At 37.9% G+C, this 20,013-nt stretch overlaps 1 protein-coding gene across 1 annotated transcript; it reads right to left on the bottom strand.

Annotated features, from left to right (window-relative positions):
• Positions 1 to 128: 128 nt before the first annotated feature.
• LOC118808111 (actin-related protein 2/3 complex subunit 2-A) lies at positions 129 to 15,587 on the bottom strand. The gene is made up of 10 exons (XM_036570544.1): positions 15,353 to 15,587; positions 13,931 to 13,965; positions 13,154 to 13,266; positions 11,987 to 12,032; positions 11,348 to 11,534; positions 9,742 to 9,835; positions 7,137 to 7,263; positions 6,684 to 6,784; positions 5,510 to 5,610; positions 129 to 888 (listed from the first exon to the last, which is right to left on the bottom strand). The coding sequence occupies exons 1-10, from the start codon at positions 15,424 to 15,426 to the stop codon at positions 867 to 869; spliced, it is 900 nt and encodes a 299-aa protein (XP_036426437.1). The 5' UTR covers positions 15,427 to 15,587; the 3' UTR covers positions 129 to 866.
• Positions 15,588 to 20,013: the final 4,426 nt, after the last annotated feature.

Raw genomic sequence — 20,013 nt, forward strand, 5'->3', positions numbered from 1 at the left:
AAGGCCCTGTTGTAAGTGCTTGCCCACATTTCTCTTTATTATTAAACAGAAATCATAATAAGAGGCCAAAAATGCAGGATTAGTGGAAAGTCATGCTGATATGAAAAGATACAAAGTTCTAAAACACGTGAATTTGAGCTTTTACTAGGGATTGACCAGTATTTTCCTCACAAACATGAAATTCCACTGTAGTGATTTCAGAACGGCAGGAGGCAGGTGATACGGGTTTAAAAAAAAAAAATGTGTAAGCAAACAGATATTTTCCTCAGAACTCGAACAGAAGAGTGTGTGTGACACGTGGTAGTTATGATCCATCTCATGTTCAGGTGCATGACTAATTACATGGCACATAACAGCACCGGCACCTGCAGTCATGCTAACTTCTTGGCAAGCAAGAACAGAGAATGTTTGCGGTTCTCTGGAAACACTACACATGGCACATTTCCTAAACAAGGTAATTTATTCGTTATGTTGTATCATCTACTGACAGCGGTTAGTTATGACAGACATGAAAGGTGAGGGGGGATGCTGAGATAGATGGATGCAACAAGCTAGACTACTGAACAAATGCAAGCAAGACAGTAACAAGTATCCAGAGTAAAAGATTTTGTATCAAAACGTTCATTTTATACAGATATATCTATATAATTATGACTTTAATATATATTTTGATATGCTCCATGAAAGAAAGGCCATTTTTAAAATGTCTGCCATTTTCTTTATGAAGCATACATTACATTTCTTAAAAAAACAAAAGCAACAAAAAAGGACGAGACGATAACAGAGAAGACCTTCTCTCCTGTCCAAGAAGTAGATGGGGTAGAGAGGCTTCATCTGAAAATGCTGGGTCTGGAGTGAAACGTCCTTTAGCGAGAGAAGGTCTTGCCCCTAAAAACCAAACCACATGGTCAGTTTCAGTTAGCATGTCATTAGCATGCCATTAGCTGTGAGATCAACGAATAGTTCAGCAAAATTATGGAATTAACACAAATTCCCACAAACTTAGTCAAAAAAATGGACAACAATACACAGTAGAGTCCTGCACAAGAATGAAATGAAAGCTCAACCAACCCTGTGTTGGAAAAAACAGACAGCATGCCAGAGCTCCGCAATGTACTCACACACACACACTATGTTAAATTCAGCAAATAAACATTATTTGTGCATTCAAATGTGCAAGTGTGTTCTTTGTAAAGGGTGTTTATTTATTTGCACTTTGCAAACCAACAACACAGCTTGATCAGGCTCACCCAACCTTCGCATACACAACTGTACACTGGAAACCACAAAAGCAAGTCTATTTAAGATCACTGTTATAATTTAGACTTAAGCAAGATTATTTGGGACTCTTTAGGCGTGCAGTTTGCATGATGCACTTTTATGGGGTTTAAGCCTTACCGATGCCTGTTAGCTACTTCAGCCTTGTAGCTCCAGTACAAAACCAAATAACCAAACTTCAAACAACAAGTGTCTTCCTTGATTGACTACAGTTGGGGTAAAATTATGTTCCTTCGGTATTTCAACAGAGAATTCATTTTAGCCTCTGAGAAGAACTTACAGCACCAGTTATCAGTGTCACAGTCCTGCGCAACACAAATACAAAAACACTCAAAGGTAGGTTCACGTGGGAGGTGTAGACAAACAAAGCACACCTTTGTGGACACTTGCTGGGAGGAATTCAACTCTCAAGCATTTCAACATTTCAATTGCATGAAATGTAGCACAAGAAACGTGAGAGAAACTAAACATAATGCTTGGTTGAATGTGGAACATACATTCAAAAAACGTCCTGTTTGTGAAATGAAATGCTCGCCTGTTAGAAATGAAAAGCACTCAGGGACACCACTGGAGCACCTTGCCAACATCAAAGACTGGGCATCTACATCACAGTGAACCTGAAGTGGCACTACGTGTATTCAGAGATGTGAGATAATTTATGGACAGCTCATACAGATCTTAGGCAAAGATTAGGGTTGGGCAGTATCCACTCGATTCATACCTTCAAACTGTCTCCAAGTATTGCCGCGGTATAGGGCATTACACTTTGGGCATAAAAGTGTTGTAAGTGATGCAGAAGCATTTTTGTCGCTTTTGTGCACTCTCGCTCTGCCTTTTTTCAAAATAGAAATGGGTAGTTTGTTTACATGGTCTCCACATAAGTGAATACAGTGCATGATTTTCAAACAACTGTTCAATAAATCTATTTAGCGATTTAGCTAAACCAGCTAACCGGCTCCTATCTCTGCTAAGTAGGAGAGAGGAGCTGGTTAGCATTAGCTTAGCTAGCATGATAACAGCTCAGTACTCACTACAAAACATGGTTGATTCCAGCTAACTAAAGCACCAACACAAGTTTAGATGAAAATGATTCAAATCGTAAGGAGTGAAGCCAAAAGGTGAAGACAGAAAGGCAAAATTAAACCTCTTCTGTGTCATCTGGATTAGGCTACAGACCCAAACAGTGCCACAGTGCACAGTATAGGCTTGATTTTGACTGAAGCTCTGCTGCAACAAGAGTAGGTGATAAAAACAAATATCCGAGAGATTATAAGTCAAGCAACTAATGCTGGAGTAACAGAAAAGTGAAATAAAAAAATGAAACCTGCTCTGTGGGGTTTGGGGCTGCAGCGTTAGTGTTTTGCCTAAGCTAACAAGAGCTAAGTTAGCAGGCCAAACACAGCAGCACAGACTTGGTTCCAGCTAACTGATGCTAAAATAACACCCGTCTACAGGATATCTAAGAGGGAAAAGACAAGTGACTGGTGTTAAAATGAAAGCTGAGTTTTGTGGTGTGTGTAGCTCTTAGCCATTGCTGAGCCGCTATCATACAAGTTTTTTGAGGTTCTTCCAGGCTCTGATTTTCCCCCTCACCTATCATTGAACTCCCACTGCACCAGTCAGTGAGCCCCTGTGTAGAATGTGTTTATTTGGCTGCTCAGATGTGAAATAGAAATTTTACACAGAATTTTGAAATACCATCATCATTTTTATCTTCAGCAGTATACCTTATAACTGTTTTACTACAAAGATGCAAAAAGACACAAATGACTAAATAAGTAATAAATATAGATAATACATAAAGATGTAAAAAACATGACTGTAAGCACCATAAAATGGCTTTACGTTAATGATGCTAGGGTGGCTGCTGTAGTTACTCATGTCCCCAAATGCTTATCACTGGCCATCATCTACATTATTTCAACACAGAAGCATTGTGATCATAACAACAGATCAAGAATACACCAGTGCAAATTCTAAACAACGCAACCACACTGATGTCCAGTGTCACGCCATGCTTTATAATACTAGATCTGTACCGTTTCGTTTTTGACAGAGATCAAACGATATAGAAAACCCCAGCTGTCTTCTTGGTATGTTAGTAATTGTCTTCTGAAAGGTACAACTGACAGACTTCAAATAAAACTTCCACAGCTGATAAGATCAGAAAGGTCCCAGCATATTGTTGGCATGCTTATGGATCAAGAAAGAGCCGTTAATTAGAAAGACTTCCAAAGAATCAGATAAGATGACATGATTTACTGGATTAGGGACATGAATGTGAGATATGTGCACGTTAACACAGGCACTGGTATACTGTAGACGCTACTGTCAATAGTCTTGTGTTCTGCGGAAATGCTAAGTCGCAGGGTTCTCACAGTCTCAGGTAAAACGCTCTCAGAATGTGTCCAGATGCCTCTGCTCGCTTAACTTGTAATTATGAGCACCTCAATACCACTCATTCAAGCTCTTAAATAGCTAATTAGTGCCCTGCTTCATTTCCTCAAACAGCCATCTGTAATCAAACAAAGTGGTGATCTTTGCCTAGTCATTAAAGAACCAAGTCCTTGTACTTAAATTAAAACATAGTAAGGCATTTTGTTGAAATATAGCTACAGTTCAAATACAGACTTGTGAAACATATCTGATGGATAGACAGTGCTAGCCTCAATTCCAGTCCATTTTGTCCATGGCAATTTGTTAATTGACAAATTATTACAATTACAATTGATATATTGGAAAAACATTCAAGATGTTGGGAAATAAACACAAAATGTGGCCTGTGCAAAAGTTAACGCACATTTTATATTTTATTTTTTCCTAGGAGAGTTCCACTGATTATTCAATATGTATGGATAATTCAATCATCAAGATGTAACCAAAGTTCATAGTGGTTTGATGTGAAATTATTCACTGTAGAGAAACTTACTGACTGGGATTCTTAACAAAAATTTGACCGCAGGTATTGAAGCTTTTGCATACAACTGTAATCTTGAACTATAAATTGTTACTTTTTTGGCCAAATTGCAGATTGAATCCAAGGCAGAAGTCAAACTCTTATTGGATAATGTCTGCACTTTCTCCAACGTCATCTTCAGTGGCTATAACTGTAGACAACACGGTTGAATGGACACGTGATCTTATCTCACAAATGTTTTTAGCCTTTGAAAAACTAGCTCAAAAAGGAAAACTACTCATGTGACAATGACATCACAAAACTTGACTGCACTTGTGAGCTGAAACTGTGCATTCAAAATGAAGTTGTTTTTTTTTTTTTTTTGATAGTATGAATGTACTCATAGAGCCTGAAGGTATTTGCTGGACATGTTTATATACCAGCGGCTACCTTTCAGCAGGTAAACAGATCTGTATATTACATTAAATCGAGTAGTCGTGTCATTATAAGGCATTACACTGTGTCACTAGGGGAACATTAATTACGTTTCCCATGGCTCCTTTAATGAAAACATTAATGCTTTATTAGGCTAATGCAATGTTTGCCAATTCTGGACTACCTCTGCACCAAATGTCTTAATGTTTTTTTGTACTGTTCCCACCCAATATCTAATTAAGAAGCACTTGCGTTTAAAATGAGTTTAAAATGAGGGACAGCAACACTATATTCAGGGAAGAGGTACTGCAAGCAAATACAGGCCTTATTTAACACTGTATGTGGCTCAGTGTGGGGCCAAGTCAGGATAAAAACAAGTTTAGCTGTCAGATGACAGCAGTGTTCAAGCTTTTTTCAGGCAAGAAATTACAATTAAATTAGGTATTTTGAAAAAAAAAGTGTGTAAAATGAATAATATGAATGCCTTCCATGTCTGTCCATACAATCGACTGTTGTACAATGCATTGTACATGACACAGAAAGTAAACAGTAAGTGAGACTAAATTTGCTGTATCCACATATGTGCACAACCCAGCATAGGCAATCTTAATTTATTCTCACTTGATAGATTTCTTCTTCCAAAATCTTTTGGGAAACAATACCTAAGCTACTAAATTCATTTTCCTGTGATCCATCACAATCTCAGTTCATATCATAATGAGCAATCTATATGCAGAAATTTTACTCAGAGCAGTTATAAAAAGATTCATCTAAAATAACACAATGTAAATGGACTATGGTTAATTTGTATGGGCACCCAAGGGTTTATGCAGTGTGCTTGGTTTACAACATGTAAGGAAAACTTGATCTTTTAGGAGAAATGTGGGTGATGGCACTTACGAGATGGTCTTCATCTCCTTTTTCTCAGCGTCAGGTCTTGCTCTGTTCAGCACCTTCAGGAAATCTGACGTCTTGGCCCTCATGCGTGTATGAATGTAAGCCTGAAAATAGATGGTGTGAGAAAAGGGAGGTTTCAATGGAGTACAACTTATGACAGTAAAGAACCAGTGTTATTTGTGGTATGGCCACAAGCCAGAGCTACAATTTATTGCCGTCATAACTTCATACTGAAACAAGGCACAAACACATGAACGCCAGTAACAGCAGCTCTCCGAAATTCACAAACACAGATACACCAACAAACTAATGATAATAAAATGAAAATATAAACAAAACATAAACTTTGCCCAACAAAGTCTGAGGACACCTGGCCTTCTCTTGAAATTTTGTTTGCTTTTCATTGCTGCTATTCAGTTAAGTAGGAAAAAGCTTTCAAATAACACAACACTCAGCTCCATGTTCACCAAAGTGTCTCACTTGGTATGGTTTTATTGAAATACTTGACAGCACTGAGACCCGATCTCAAAAAGAGTCAATCATCTGATTCTAGACATGTGGGTATTGAGAGAAAGCTTTGGACTTGGTTTCACGCAATGACGTTCAAGTTTGCCAGCACCCGCATGCACGCAGATTGCTGTCTCGACAGCCTGTCTGAAGAATGCACGTATTTCACTGCAGACGAAGTAGAAAACAAAGTAAAATTCGTAACAAAAAAGTGGCTTAAACACTTTTTTTATTTAAAAAGGCAAAATGCCAACTGCTAAAAAATGAATCAGAGACAACTTCAGAATTCTATCGCACAGCCCTAATGATTGAAAGACAGTTTTCTTTTCCAAACCATGGTTAAAAGCACATACTGAAAATCTTTTGCCCTAAAGATGGTTTGAATAGCTAAAAGGTTTGGGTGCTGATGAGTGTTGCAATCACAACAATGGGATAAAATGTGTGGGATATGCCATGAATCCCATGGCAATCCTACTTATTCCTGCATTTCTGTTGTTCTTCCAAAGAAAATGGAAAAATCTAAACTGCTTTTCTTTAATATATTAAGTTATTGCAAATTAACAAAGAAAACATGCTCATTTACTAAAATACTTTTGAAAAACTAGGTGTTCTTTAATGTTCGACAGGCAGTGTACAGTCTCGAGTGATTCCCTATTAAATGTTTATTTACCTTGGAGCACTTGATGTGGTAGTGCAGGTAGTCCCTGAAGGTGTGGATGAGATTTATGGTGTTGTCTCTGGCATTTGCATTGGTGTGGCGGGGAAAGAGGACTGCAAAAGAGGGGCAAGAGCTATTACAATGAGGGTAACTACAACCTCAAAATTAGAGACTTTAATTCAAGTACTACAGCCAAACAGCTGACCAATCTGAATTGAACTAAATTCCATACAAAAGCTTCGTTAACGTAGATAAAAGTGAAGGATTTATTATATTTCAGGTTAGACAAGACTAATAGGTAATGACAAGGTGTCGGGGGAGCCTGCTGTCAAAAATTGCATTTTAATTGGCATTCATTCTTACAAATGCATGACTTTCAGCTTATTTTCAATGCTCAGGCTGTTAAGCACCAACAGGGCAGCAACATACATGCTGAAGATTGATGGATATAGATTGTGCACATACCAAATGTGATGTAGCCAATGTTGTCACCCACAGCAGCATCTGTGTCCTTCAGCTCCAGAGGGGGCTCTCTGTGACTGAACAGCACCTGTGGAGCTGTGTGACTCGCTCGCCGACCCTCCTTAAACTCCTGAGACATGAAGGCAGAGAGAGAGAGAGACACACTGAATATTAGGGGTGGGAATCTATAGCCACCTCAGGATTCGATTCAATTACGATTCAGAGGGCTGAGATGCGATTATAAAATGATTATTGATGCATCTCGATGCATCTTTTTTTTCTATATAGCATTTATATTTTCTCACTGTGTGAGCTCAAGTTTCGAGCTCAAGTTTCAAGTTTATTTGTCACTTGCACAACATGTCAGGACATTTATGCTTTGAAATGCTTGTGGTGATGCTCAGATAATCACTCTACAGAAAGTAAATAAGTAAAAATAAAAATACAAGAAAAACGAACTGAAATATATTAAATATACACAAAATATACACAGAATATAGAGACAATATACATTTTAAAGTGACTAAGTGACTCGGTGTTATTGTTATTTAAAGTCACTTGGTACTTTTAAAGCAACGTATTTGTAATGATCCATAATGAATTTACTTCCAATATCTTTTTAGTAAAACAAATAGATGTGATGTGGCAAGTCAACTACAAGGCTCTCATTCAGTGCTCTTGTTTGGAGCACGAGAAGCGGCTACTACTCATCTGCGATAAAATGCGCAGTTATGGTGAAATAAGATCCAGTGGTAATGGATGTCCACGCAGCACATGTTACAGCTATTCTACCCGTTTTCTTTAGTGATTTTATAACTTCGGTTTTGGTCCCGTTGTAGAGCCAGAGGGGATCGCTGTGTCAGTAAAGTAACTTTGAGACGGGATGTGTGCAACATAGCGTGAAAGCCCTGTTTCGCAACGACTGAGAACCGGCATGCAGACTGCAGGTCACATAGCAGCGATGCGTTATTCGCATTTATATGCGAATTCGCATTTATATTGGTTTCCTGGTACGTTAAATCTGCCACGACAGACTGTCAAAAACTAAAAAGTGGCGAAGCTGAAGTCAGCTTCTCTTTCGAATTGTCCCGTTCCACCTTAAATGGTGCTGCATTTACATTCGGCGCCTTAGTTAGAATTTAAGGTGGAACGGGTAAATTCGAACAAGAAGCTGGAGAATAAGAAGCGACTTCAGCCTCGTAAAACAGTCGAACGTTGAGAGACATTTAACTGGTCTACTTCTGAGGAAAAGTTTTCTGGTGGAGATTGGAGAAAAGCGGCTATAGCTGAGCTAAAGCTTAAAGCAGAGCAAAGTAAATCTGTGTTTTCGTTTATATTGTTTAGTCTATACTAGGACATTATCACATACTGAGACATTGCGGCTCCCAAGGTGGTTTGATTTTTGTTGAAAGGACAAAATGTTAATATTTGGGTTGTGATTCCTGACCTAACCTGGCTTTTAATGTTGTGTTTTTGTTATGTGCCGCCACAGACTGTCCGGGCACTGCACTTCCGCACTTCCAAGTTCCGCCTTTTGCGTTCCGTCAACATTCCGTTATAAATTAAATATTTAGGAAATCGATTTTTTGACATTTGTGAATCGATTCAGAATCGTTCACGTCCGCATCACGATGCATCTAAGAATCGATTTTTTCCCGCACCCCTACTGAATATACATGTGAGATCATACAGACACATTTGTCATTGTAGGTCTGGCTGAAACCTACAAAAGACCCACTTGCCGTCTTAAAGGCACAGCAACAACAACAGCCTGTTTAATTCTAAGGAATAAAGAAATGTTGGAAAACAGTCATGTAAAAATTTATTATGACTGTTATACGTGGACCTTTAGGGGAAAAAAATTAAAATACAGGAAAAATTAAAAATATGGGCCTAGAAATGTTTGCTCAACCATCCCTGTATATACCCACAGAAAATGAGGGTTACCCTCAATGTACTCAGAGTTTAAATAAACGCTGACTGATTGATTCTGAGTTCATCAGGATGAGCAAATGTAAATTTCGAAGCTGAGTACCTGGTTTTCACCCCATTCTTTCTTCATGTATTTAATCACCACATTACAGGGCTCATATCCTTAATGTCATTCTTGTATTTTCCCCTTATGATGTTTGAAGTCCATTTTGTGTGAGTTTATGTGCCCAATCACAATTTATGTTTAATGCACAAATTAAATAGACTGTTTTTACTTCTGTGCCTTTAAGATTGATATATGTAAATGATTTGTATTCTACTGGCTGCCCTGTATCATGCCTCAGAACAGTCAAAACAGTCTGAACTGAAACATCCCTTATAACTTCCGCCAGACTAACTTGCTGAAGGCTGAATATGTGGATATATGTAAATGCGTTGGGTTTTTGTGGCATCACCAAAAGAAAAAAAAAGAGAAGAGATATCTGGACTGTGTAGACTTAGTGAGTGCATTTTAGAAGTGTTTACATACTACAACAAGAATGATATGGGCCCTTCAAAGGTGATATAAGTGATTCTTAAATTCTTTGGTGTTTTGTGCATACACAAAAATACACCAATGTTGTGCCCAAAGCTGGAACACTGCTTAACTAGCTAAAATCAAAGAAATTCATCTGACCTGCATGAACACTTTCCCGATGATGACATCATCATCGTCTTTGAAGACGGTGCTGAAAACCACTGTCACTCTGTCTTTCTTCGCCTCCACGTACCTGAGAAACGAAAACATTTCTACTTTAGCCCTTCATGCTGCTGCTATTGCTGATGATATAAGGTGTTATGTAAGGCCATAAAGCAGGGTTAGCATACACAGGTGTTAACTATCAGCGCTAATTTACCTCAGCAGCTAATTAACACCTTTAATGTGTTCAACTGGGAGTGATGGAACAGAGCACACACTAAAGTTTGCAGTACTGTCACTCACCAGGTCTCCAGGACCAAGAGTGCTACCTCAAACAAATACAAAGATGCTGTTAAGTAACAGAGGCCTTAATTACCGACAGTTTACTGACACTTTGCACCGGTGAGGGCAGCCAGTTCAGTGGTCATGCAAATGAACACTGGAGAAAATTCATGATTAATATATGAGCAGCGCAATATAACCATGTGTTTGGCTCACATGCTTTTTGCATGGAAGGTGTTTCCACCAGACAAGAGAAAAAAAGCTTTTAAATCCTTCTTCATTTCAGGTTGATACTTCAACTCATTAGTTTTAAATAGTGACTTCTTTTCTTTAATATTTTCACTTAGTCAGTCAAAATAACAATTTTTACTCTTAATACTCACGAAGAAATTATCTGATTCTTGTTTGATTTCACTGAGTGCACTCAGACTGTTTATTAAGTACCTTATTTTAAGCATCACCTCTTAGCTACATGCAGCACCAAAGGATAACTTTGACATTTCTGTCACATGCGGAATAAACCACAGCATACATAAACCACAGTGCAGGAATAAAGAAGAATAGCTTTAGTAAGGCAGAGATGGCAGAGCGGAAGATTTTAACAATCATTTGGAAACGACTCTCTATTTAGGCAAAACCTGCTCTTTGAAAGTGTTGATATATAAACTCAAAATATCGGGAACAGCAGTTTAAAACATTGTTTCTCAAAAACTATTTGGTTTGGTGTTTATTTTGTTCATCCCATTAAGAATAATGTGCATAGTTTGGTTTTATAAGTGTTATTTCCATCAGAAATACATAAATGTGTGTGATAAACTCTTTCTTTTCTTTCTGAACACAATGGCAGCCACATTAACACCACAAATAAGACAAGCTTTTCTTAAAAGCATCTTGAATGATGCACAGTCAGTATTTACTATCAGTCTTGGTGAATCAGAACAAATGCTTCATTATAATAATCTCCCAGTATTTTGCGTTTTGAGAGGGAAACTCCTATAAATGCATATCGATTTAGGCAAAAGCACAAACGATCTTTCATCTCCAGACAGTTTCTGAAGCATCACTGACCCTATTTATTAAATCGCGATGGCCACTTTTTAATGCCAAAATGGAGTTTGTGATGGCCCAAAACATTAGTAAATCTGCCCCAAAGTCTCTATAACAAAGCTGTGCATACTCCTTCAGAATCCTAAACAATTTCCTGCTTTACTTTACAATAAAATTGCTTCAGTTAATGTAATGCAGGTACAAATGAAGAGGTTTTTTTTATGACAACTATAAGTGTGACAATGTTTTGCTTAGAAAATCCAGCTGAACCTACATGGACTCATCATCACGGTAGTGGACCACAGCCCTCCTTTCTCCCTCTTTGCCCTCCTCCTGGAACTTGAAGTACTTCTCAAAGACAGACGCAAAGCAGTTCCTCTTCAGCATGCCCGCCTGATGAATAACCTCTTCCTTGTTCGCAGGAAGCGTTTCCAGATCAAACAGCAATGATACGTTGTAGCCTTGAATAGAAGTAATGACACAAACAACAAGAGCAATGATGTACCAACAACAAAAAGTTAAAAACAGTAATAAAAAAATTTTTTAATTTTAAATTGTTAAAGCTGTCCACAAAAAAAAACACAAGAATCTCCAAAATGACAATTTGACAGGAAAAAGCAAAAACGTTCCCTACTTTTAATAAGTTAACATAAAGAGAACTTAGTTTTAAAAAATTAGAGCATTTCTGTGGGTCCATTCATCACAAAATTTTCACAGAACGTAAAGGGCAGTAAAATGAAAAATCAAAAAAATAATTTTTTTGGGGACAGAGACAATACAGTAACTCATTTTATTTTAACATGTCTAGAACCACACAAACAAAATATTAACAATCCAAACATTGCGTGCAGTGTTTCTGTTGCATTCTTAACATCCTGTATCTTCCAGTGTAAACATAGCAAAGCTGACATACCTGACTCAGGTGCCACGAGGAAATTTCCATAAACCCTCTTCAAGAGCTGAAAATGGAAGTTAATTTTGCTATTAGTGGCAGTTTGGACTAAGAAGCTAATACAAACAGGTATTGTTTCATTATATTGCAATGCATTCAGCTTTGTAGACAACAGTCTTTGGTTTTGCGCCAGCCAGAAAGGAATTTACCGAGGAAGGCAAAGGGAGTATACAAGCAACAATGATTACTGTAATGTGGTCTTAACCATAATGAGCAGTGTCGACTTCGATGACACGCTACTGAGGCATTTTACTCAGTCCTCAAATACCTCACACTGTTTTGACATCTGTTGCAGAGGTAGAAAATGTAAACAAAGGCCAACTCTGTGTGATTCACTGCTACTTCATTACTCTTATAAAAGAAGCGCTGACTGTACTGCTCACTTGAACTGTAATAGCCAGATTTACAGCCTGACAAAATTAGATTTAAAAAGCTTTATATGTGGTCAGTAAGTGTCTTATTTGTTCAGAAAAACACCAAGATTGGAAGAAATACAAAAAACATTAATACAGTAAGTAGTGGCATTACTTAGTAGTGTATGGCATCTATTGTAAAGATATATGGAGGTTTACAAGCAAAACAGACTTGTTGCCAAGATAAATGACTTTTAATTGTGTGCTTAGGTGCCTAAGACTGTTGTACAGTACTATATATACAGGCTTCACCACTGGACTCACAGCCATGCAAAAATTGTTCTACTGATCTCATTGAAATCTTTTTTTATCATACTTCCTCTTTTTTGATCAAAGACCTAGCCAATAGCCGCCTCTGTCACTAGGGGTCATCATAGCAACTTATACAGTACTTCCTGTTCTTAGGCAGAGACCACAGCAGCCTCTCTCTTCCTTAAATGGTGATGATTAGATCTCAGAAGACCTTTATATACTGAGGTCTTCCAAGCTGAGAGATCAGCACTTCTCTGCTTCTGTTCAACACAAACAGCTTCCTCTGGGCATATGCTAATGATATCCTGAAATGTCACCCAGCCATCATCACATACTAAGGGAAAAAACTAACCAAACAAAAAAACCCTTATGTAGAATTTTTGGATATCATCTGCGCAAATATGACCCTTCCATATTTTAGCACTGTTGTGTCCTACATGTAATGTGTTGCAGAGGTGTGTACCTCATCAGTTCCATGTTCCTGCAGCTCCTTGTAGAATTTAAGCGAGATGCTGACCATCACTTTGGTCTTATCTCCATTAGGGTTTGAGATGTGGTAGAGGACGCCATCAAAGTCTGCAATGTCAAATATAGCAGTTACACACAAATAACAATACTACCAAATAAGAAAGACTGTACAATTACAACATTATAAAGGATAAAGAAAAAAGTACCATGAATGCACAATAATACAGGAATCATACTGGTATTGGCAGACAATTGCTTACAAAAAATTGCAGCATTGGACAGATTTTTTGACTTGACTAATATTTGATGATGTACTTATTGTACTCTGGAAGCGCAGAGTGTTTACATCACACTAGGCTAATATGCTAAAATGTCTGTGTTTTATTCATTTAATTGTATTCATAACCCTTCAGAAACTAGCATTACATTTCTTTATAATGCCAACCAAAGCAGGCGCACTTCTAATTTCTAGCATTTTATATTTATGTATCGGTATCAGCCCATAATTCCCACACTGCAGCATTAAAAATACAAATTAATGTGTCATTTATCATCACTAGAAATGGACTAGGCCAGGTCTTCTCATACCAGCAACAGATCAGGCCTGATCATTAAACTGGCAGCAGAAGTATTAATTGAGTAAGCCACAAATACAAATCAAAACAAAATGAAACAAAAAAGAAAACTGGCAAACTAAGTACATTGTTCCAAAACAATATGCATTGTAAACTAAACAAGGGCAATGACCAAGATTTGAGGGCCTTAAACTTACCAGCAAAAGTAACTTCTACTGCCTCTGGTTTATTTCTACAGAAACAAGAAAAATTACCAATCATGAGTCATGAAACCATGCAGTCAGCCACTGACAAGAGGTATCAACAGATATTCAGTAATATTGGATGTCCTTCCAAGCAAGCAAAAATTATGTGTTTATTATTGAGCTATTACAGCTTCAGCTATGGTACAAGACAAGCTGATGCAAAGCAATGACTACCTCTCCATCAGAACATGACAGAACAGGGTTTGGTATTCACTTTGAACTCTGCACATTCTTTTCTTCTAAAAATGCAGGAGCCTATGCTAGGGACGTCTCCATGCAGTGGCTAAAAAGGGTTGTTTTATTCTGCACTGTATCAACTTATCACACTTATACCCTGTTCATACACTGCTCATTTATTCACTCTCTGTTATTTAGGGGCCTTCAAGCATAGGGCTGTCAAATAGCTAGAGCTCATTATCGTGGCAATAAACCTGCACGTTAGCTACTGGCTAGCCAGACAGAAGTGGCCATCAGTTTACAGCTGTTTTCATCAGGACTGGTGAAAGGCAGTAAAAAAAAAGAATAAGACTTGATAAGAAGGACTAAGGTAGTGCAAGAACAAAACAGCTTAAAGAAGAATAAGGCAGCGCTATGGAATAAGTCTGTATAAAGGTAATATGAGGAGAAGTAAGGCATCAGAAGTAAAAACAAGAATGTATACAGAGGAATAAAGTAAGAATAAGACAGTGGAAGGCTGAAGAAGTCAGTATAAAGGCTATATGAGGAAGAAAAAAGCAGTATATGCAACATGAGACTGAATAACGCAAAATACAGCCAAATAAGGCAATTATGCAGCAGTACGAGGAAGAATAAGCTGGAGGCAGAATAAAGCTAAACAATAAGGCAGAATCGAGCTTTATAGCACAATATAAGGAAGAATAACGCTGTACAAAGCAGAATAAAGCTTAATAACGCTGTCCGAAGCAGAATAAGGCTTAATAATGCAGTAGAAGATAGAATAAGACAGTTATGCAGCAATACGAGGCAGAATAAGCTGAACAATGCAGTACAAGGCAGAACAAAGCTTTATGAATAGTAGAATAAAGCGTTATAACACAGAGTATGAAAGAATAAAACTAAATAACGAAGTATGAGATATAATAAGGCAGATATAATGTGGTACGAGGCAGTATACAGTATACTGTAGAAGAAGGCTGCAGCTGCAGGGACACACCCGCACTAACCGGGCGAAGGGGAAATGAGGACACGTAACGTTAGTTTAGCGAACAGACTTGCAGCTAAAAAGATATAACCAGCTGAAGAGCATCCAGAGCAAAAGCAAAAAAAGGAAAGGAAGCCGAACTAAAAGAGACCGGAGAGTGAATAACGTTAGTGTTGATATGGGACTGAAGCGCTGCTGTCAGTGTTTCTCACCCGTTCGCTGCGCTTTCAAATTTCAGACTCAGCGTCTCCTCTATGATCCGGTTGTTAATTTCCAGAAGAATCATGTCGCCGGTTTTAAAATTTGTGGAAGGCTGAGTGTAAATAAATGCGTATAATCTCTGTTTTATTTCAAATTCCTCTAATTATCTTTACTGTAGTATTTACTGACTTCAGGCCTCGTCCGCCCGGAACGCTTCCGCTCCCCTTTTCGAAGGACCCAGCATAGGTGGCTTGGGTACTTGCATGTGTAAAATAGCTAATGTCATTAAAAGTCTCTTAATTTACCAGTTTGTGTTTTATCCCGGTTGTGTCATTGCCTGCGATTTTCTGAAGAACTCTGAATATCTCAACTGAAGCTTTAGTTTTTTACAAATCGTCAAAAAAGGTCCGTTTTTTGGTAGCGTGAAGCAGTGCTAGGAAGACAAGTGATGATAAAAACATAAATTCTTCTTATAGCCAACTATAGTTGATTTGTAATTTCTGTAGTCTTTACGATGATGTTATTTGTCTCTTGTAAAACAGGAACAGCAGGGAAAAAACGGAGGGGGGATCGCTGTGTCAGTAAAATATCTTTGAGACAGGGTGTGTGCAACATAGCGCGAAAGCCCTGTTTCGCAACGACAGAGAACCGGCGTGCAGACTGCAGGTCACATAGCAGCGATGCGTTAGTCACATTTATTTCCTGGTACGTTAAATCTGCAACGACAGACTGTCAAACACTAAATAGCCTTTAGTCAGCTTCTCTTTCGAATTGTCCCGTTCCACCTTAAATGATGTTGCATTTACATTCAATTTAAGGTGGAATGGGTAAATTCGAACAAGAAGCTGGAGAATAAGAAGCGACTTCAGCCTCGTAAAACAGTCAAACGTTGAGAGACTTTTAACAAGAAACTGATCTACTTCTGAGGAAATTTTTTCTGGTGGAGATTGAAGAAAAGCGGCTGTAGTTAAAGCTTAAAGCAGAGCGAAGTAAATCTGTGTTTTCGTTTATATTGTTTAGCCTCTACTAGAACATCAGCACACACTGAGACATACTGGACATTAAATGTTGCGGCTCCCAAGGTGGTTTGATTTTTGTTGAAAGGACAAAATGGCTCTTCTGAACATTTGTGTTGTGACTCCTGACCTAACCTGGCTTTTAATGCAGAGGGAGCCGGTCGGATTTCTCGCTCATCCAGTAGTGTTTTTGTTACGTGCTGCCACAGACTGTCCGGGCACTGCACTTACCCACTTCCAAGTTCCGCCTTTTGCGTTCCGTCAACATTACATTATAAATTAAATATTTAGAAAATCGATTTTTGTCAATTCAGAATCGTTCACGTCCGCATCGCGATGCATCTAAGAATCGATTTTTCACGCACCCCTAATATATATATATATATATATATATATGTATATATATGTGTATATATATATATTTATAAATAATATATATAAAAAAACAAAACAAATAAATAAAAAAACATTATACTTCACCTACAGGGAACCCTGACTGTTAAGACGTAAGCCTCAATATAGTGTGCATATTTGTATAAATATTATTAATATTTATCTTAATTATTATAACAAAAAAAGGACAAAATCCCTCTAGGTTTCCATTTTTGTTGTGGCTTCAGATTGTTGTTCTCTCTCTCTTGTCCAGCAAGGGATGGTGAACTAAATATCTAGTTTAACTCAAATGTATAATTCAGCCTTACCAACTTTATCTAGAGTGTGATATTACCAAAGAGATTGATTGTTTTATTTTCCACAGGACTGAGCTCAGTGCGACAATGCCATCTTTCTACTCGCAGAAAGATTTTACCTATTTGTCATGTTTTTCATCATAAAACATTTTCTTTCAGTTCGAAAAGATCGTCTGATCCAGCATTTTCTGATGATATCGCCCGATATCAATTCACTGTATTAGATCAGAGCCATCTCTAACTGTAATACTACGTATAAGAATTAAGTACATGGAGGCCTACCCTGCTGAAAAAAAAAACATTACAACACTAGGATTTAAACATGATGGTTTTGCTTTCTAATGGGAATTTGTTATCATTAGAGACTACCAGTTTCCCATAGGACACCTTTAGATCCCGCTAGGAAACCATCAAATGCATCTGTAATCAGTCCCAGAACAACTGTTACATCATCAGAGTCCTTTACACTGTAATATCAACTCATCAGCAGGAAAATAATGCTACACTTGTGACAATAAATAAATAAATAAATAAGATGTAAAAACGTTGTTACACACCATGCAGGCATTACATTTAATTAAATCCTTAATTATAAATAGCAAATATTAATATTGATATTGAAAAAATCGATTCTTAGATGCATCGCGATGCGGACGAGAACGATTCTGAATCGATTCACAAATGTCAAAAATCGATTTTCTAAATATTTAATTTATAACGTAATGTTGACGGAATGCAAAAGGCGGAACTTGGAAGTGGGTAAGTGCAGCGTCCAGACAGCAGCACATAACAAAAACACTACTGGATGAGCGAGAAATCCGACCGGCTCCCTCTGCATTAAAAGCCAGGTTAGGTCAGGAGTCACAATACAAATGTTCAGAAGAGCCATTTTGTCCTTTCAACAAAAATCAAACCACCTTGGGAGCCACAACATTTAATGTCCAGTATGTCTCAGTGTATGCTGATGTTCTAGTAGAGGCTAAACAATATAAACAAAAACACAGATTTACTTCGCTCTGCTTTCAAGCTTTAACTACAGCCGCTTTTCTTCCATCTCCACCAGAAAAAATTTCCTCAGAAGTAGATCAGTTTCATGTTAAAAGTCTCTCAATGTTCGACTGTTTTACGAGGCTGAAGTCGTTTCTTATTCTCCGGTTTCTTGTTCGAATTTACCCGTTACATCCAATGCGGCACCATTTAAGGTGGAACAATTCGAAAGAGAAGCTGACTAAAGGCTTCGCAACTATTTAGTGTTTGACAGTTTCTCGTTGCAGATTTAACGTACCAGGAAACCAACTGCGCTGCTTATGAATGTGAATAACGCATCGCTGCTATGTGACCTGCAGTCTGCATGCCGGTTCTCAGTCGTTGCGAAACAGGGCTTTCGTGCTATGTTGCACACACCCCGTCTCAAAGATATTTTACTGACACAGCGATAACCCCCGTACCCCCCGAGACCAAAACTGAAGTTATAAAAATTAAAAAAGAAAACGGATAGAATAGCTGTAACATGTGCTGCAAGGTCATCTGTTGCCACTGGATCTTATTTCACCGTAACTGCGCATTTTATCGCAGATGAGTAGCAGCAGCTTTTCATGCTCCAAACAAGAGCACTGAATGAGAGTCTTTTGGTGCACTTATATATGTACATATATATATTCTATATATAGGTATAGACTCTGAGCTCTATACCTGTCTATTGGGGCCAATGTACATATGAAGGCCAATACTGATTGACAACAGTCAGTTTTACAGCTTGATATGGGGTAAGAAAATTGAAACAAATGCTGTTGCTACTGATGGAATGTGTAATAAACTTGTAACAGAGAACTTATTTAATTATAACCATTGCTTCACCTGTTTTTTCCCATTTCTGTATTTTAATACTTTATACTAACGTTGTTTGCTATCCGGTGTCGACCAGAGGAGGACGAGTTCCCCTTTTGAGTCTTGGTTCCTCTCCAGGGTTTTTCCTCTTGCTCTTAGAAAGTTCTTCTTTACCACTGTCACCATTGCCTTGTTCATGGGGGCTCGGACCTGGACTTTTCTGTAAAGCTGCTTTGTGACAACACCTGTTGTAAAAAGCAATATATAAATAAACATTGACTTGACTTCGACTGTATCTCACTGTATCTTGTAACAGTTAATGTATTTGATGAGAGAGAGAGAGAGAGAGAGAGAGAGAAAGAGGAAGAGAGATGAATGAAAAAGAAACTAGTGGCAATTATTGGTGTCATCTTTAAGATCCCAAACAGAGTTTTTGTAAAGGCGTTCCCTGGAAATTTAGTTTCTGTCTTATAGCTCTTCACGTGGACTTCTGAAATTATCTGTCTGGGTAATTGAGCAATATTTGGCTACTACAACTGAGCTGCCTGAGGGAGCAGTGGGCACAGGGTGGCATTCTCAACACAGTTTGAATAGCTGAGATAACACAAACTGTAGTTAAACAAAAATCCATCCACGCTTTTTGTTCTTAGAATGAGATCTTTGCAGAAATCAAAGAGACATCAGAGGGCATGTTTTGTCTTGTGGATGCCTTATTGTGAATGGGTCCTGCAATATTTACGAAGAATGTGAGAGAAAACACGTAGAGAGTTCAAACCTCAGTATATGACTGTGAGACCCTGAAACTGTGCATCTTCTTTTAAAAGTGTTGGTTAAGAGGATCTAATATAATTCAACTGCCTGGGACAGAACAACGACACTAAAGTATTATGTAGAGGTGGGTAGTAAATAGTTCCTAAGGCTTAAATGTGTGTTTAAAGTTAAAGTAAAATTTTGATGCATTTATGCTTTGTGAGTATTTTCAAGTAATAATTTTTTGCTGAGTTGTGGGTGTGGAGGTTCATAAGAAATGTATGGGTCCTCTCATAGGAAAATTACTGTCAATTAAAATAAAAAATGACAATGTAATTTGTTTGCTTATTTGCTGTTGTCAGGGCAAGATGAACTGATAAACTGAATCAG

Source organism: Colossoma macropomum, unplaced genomic scaffold (assembly GCF_904425465.1).
Source record: "Colossoma macropomum unplaced genomic scaffold, Colossoma_macropomum, whole genome shotgun sequence".
Taxonomy (NCBI): domain Eukaryota; kingdom Metazoa; phylum Chordata; class Actinopteri; order Characiformes; family Serrasalmidae; genus Colossoma; species Colossoma macropomum.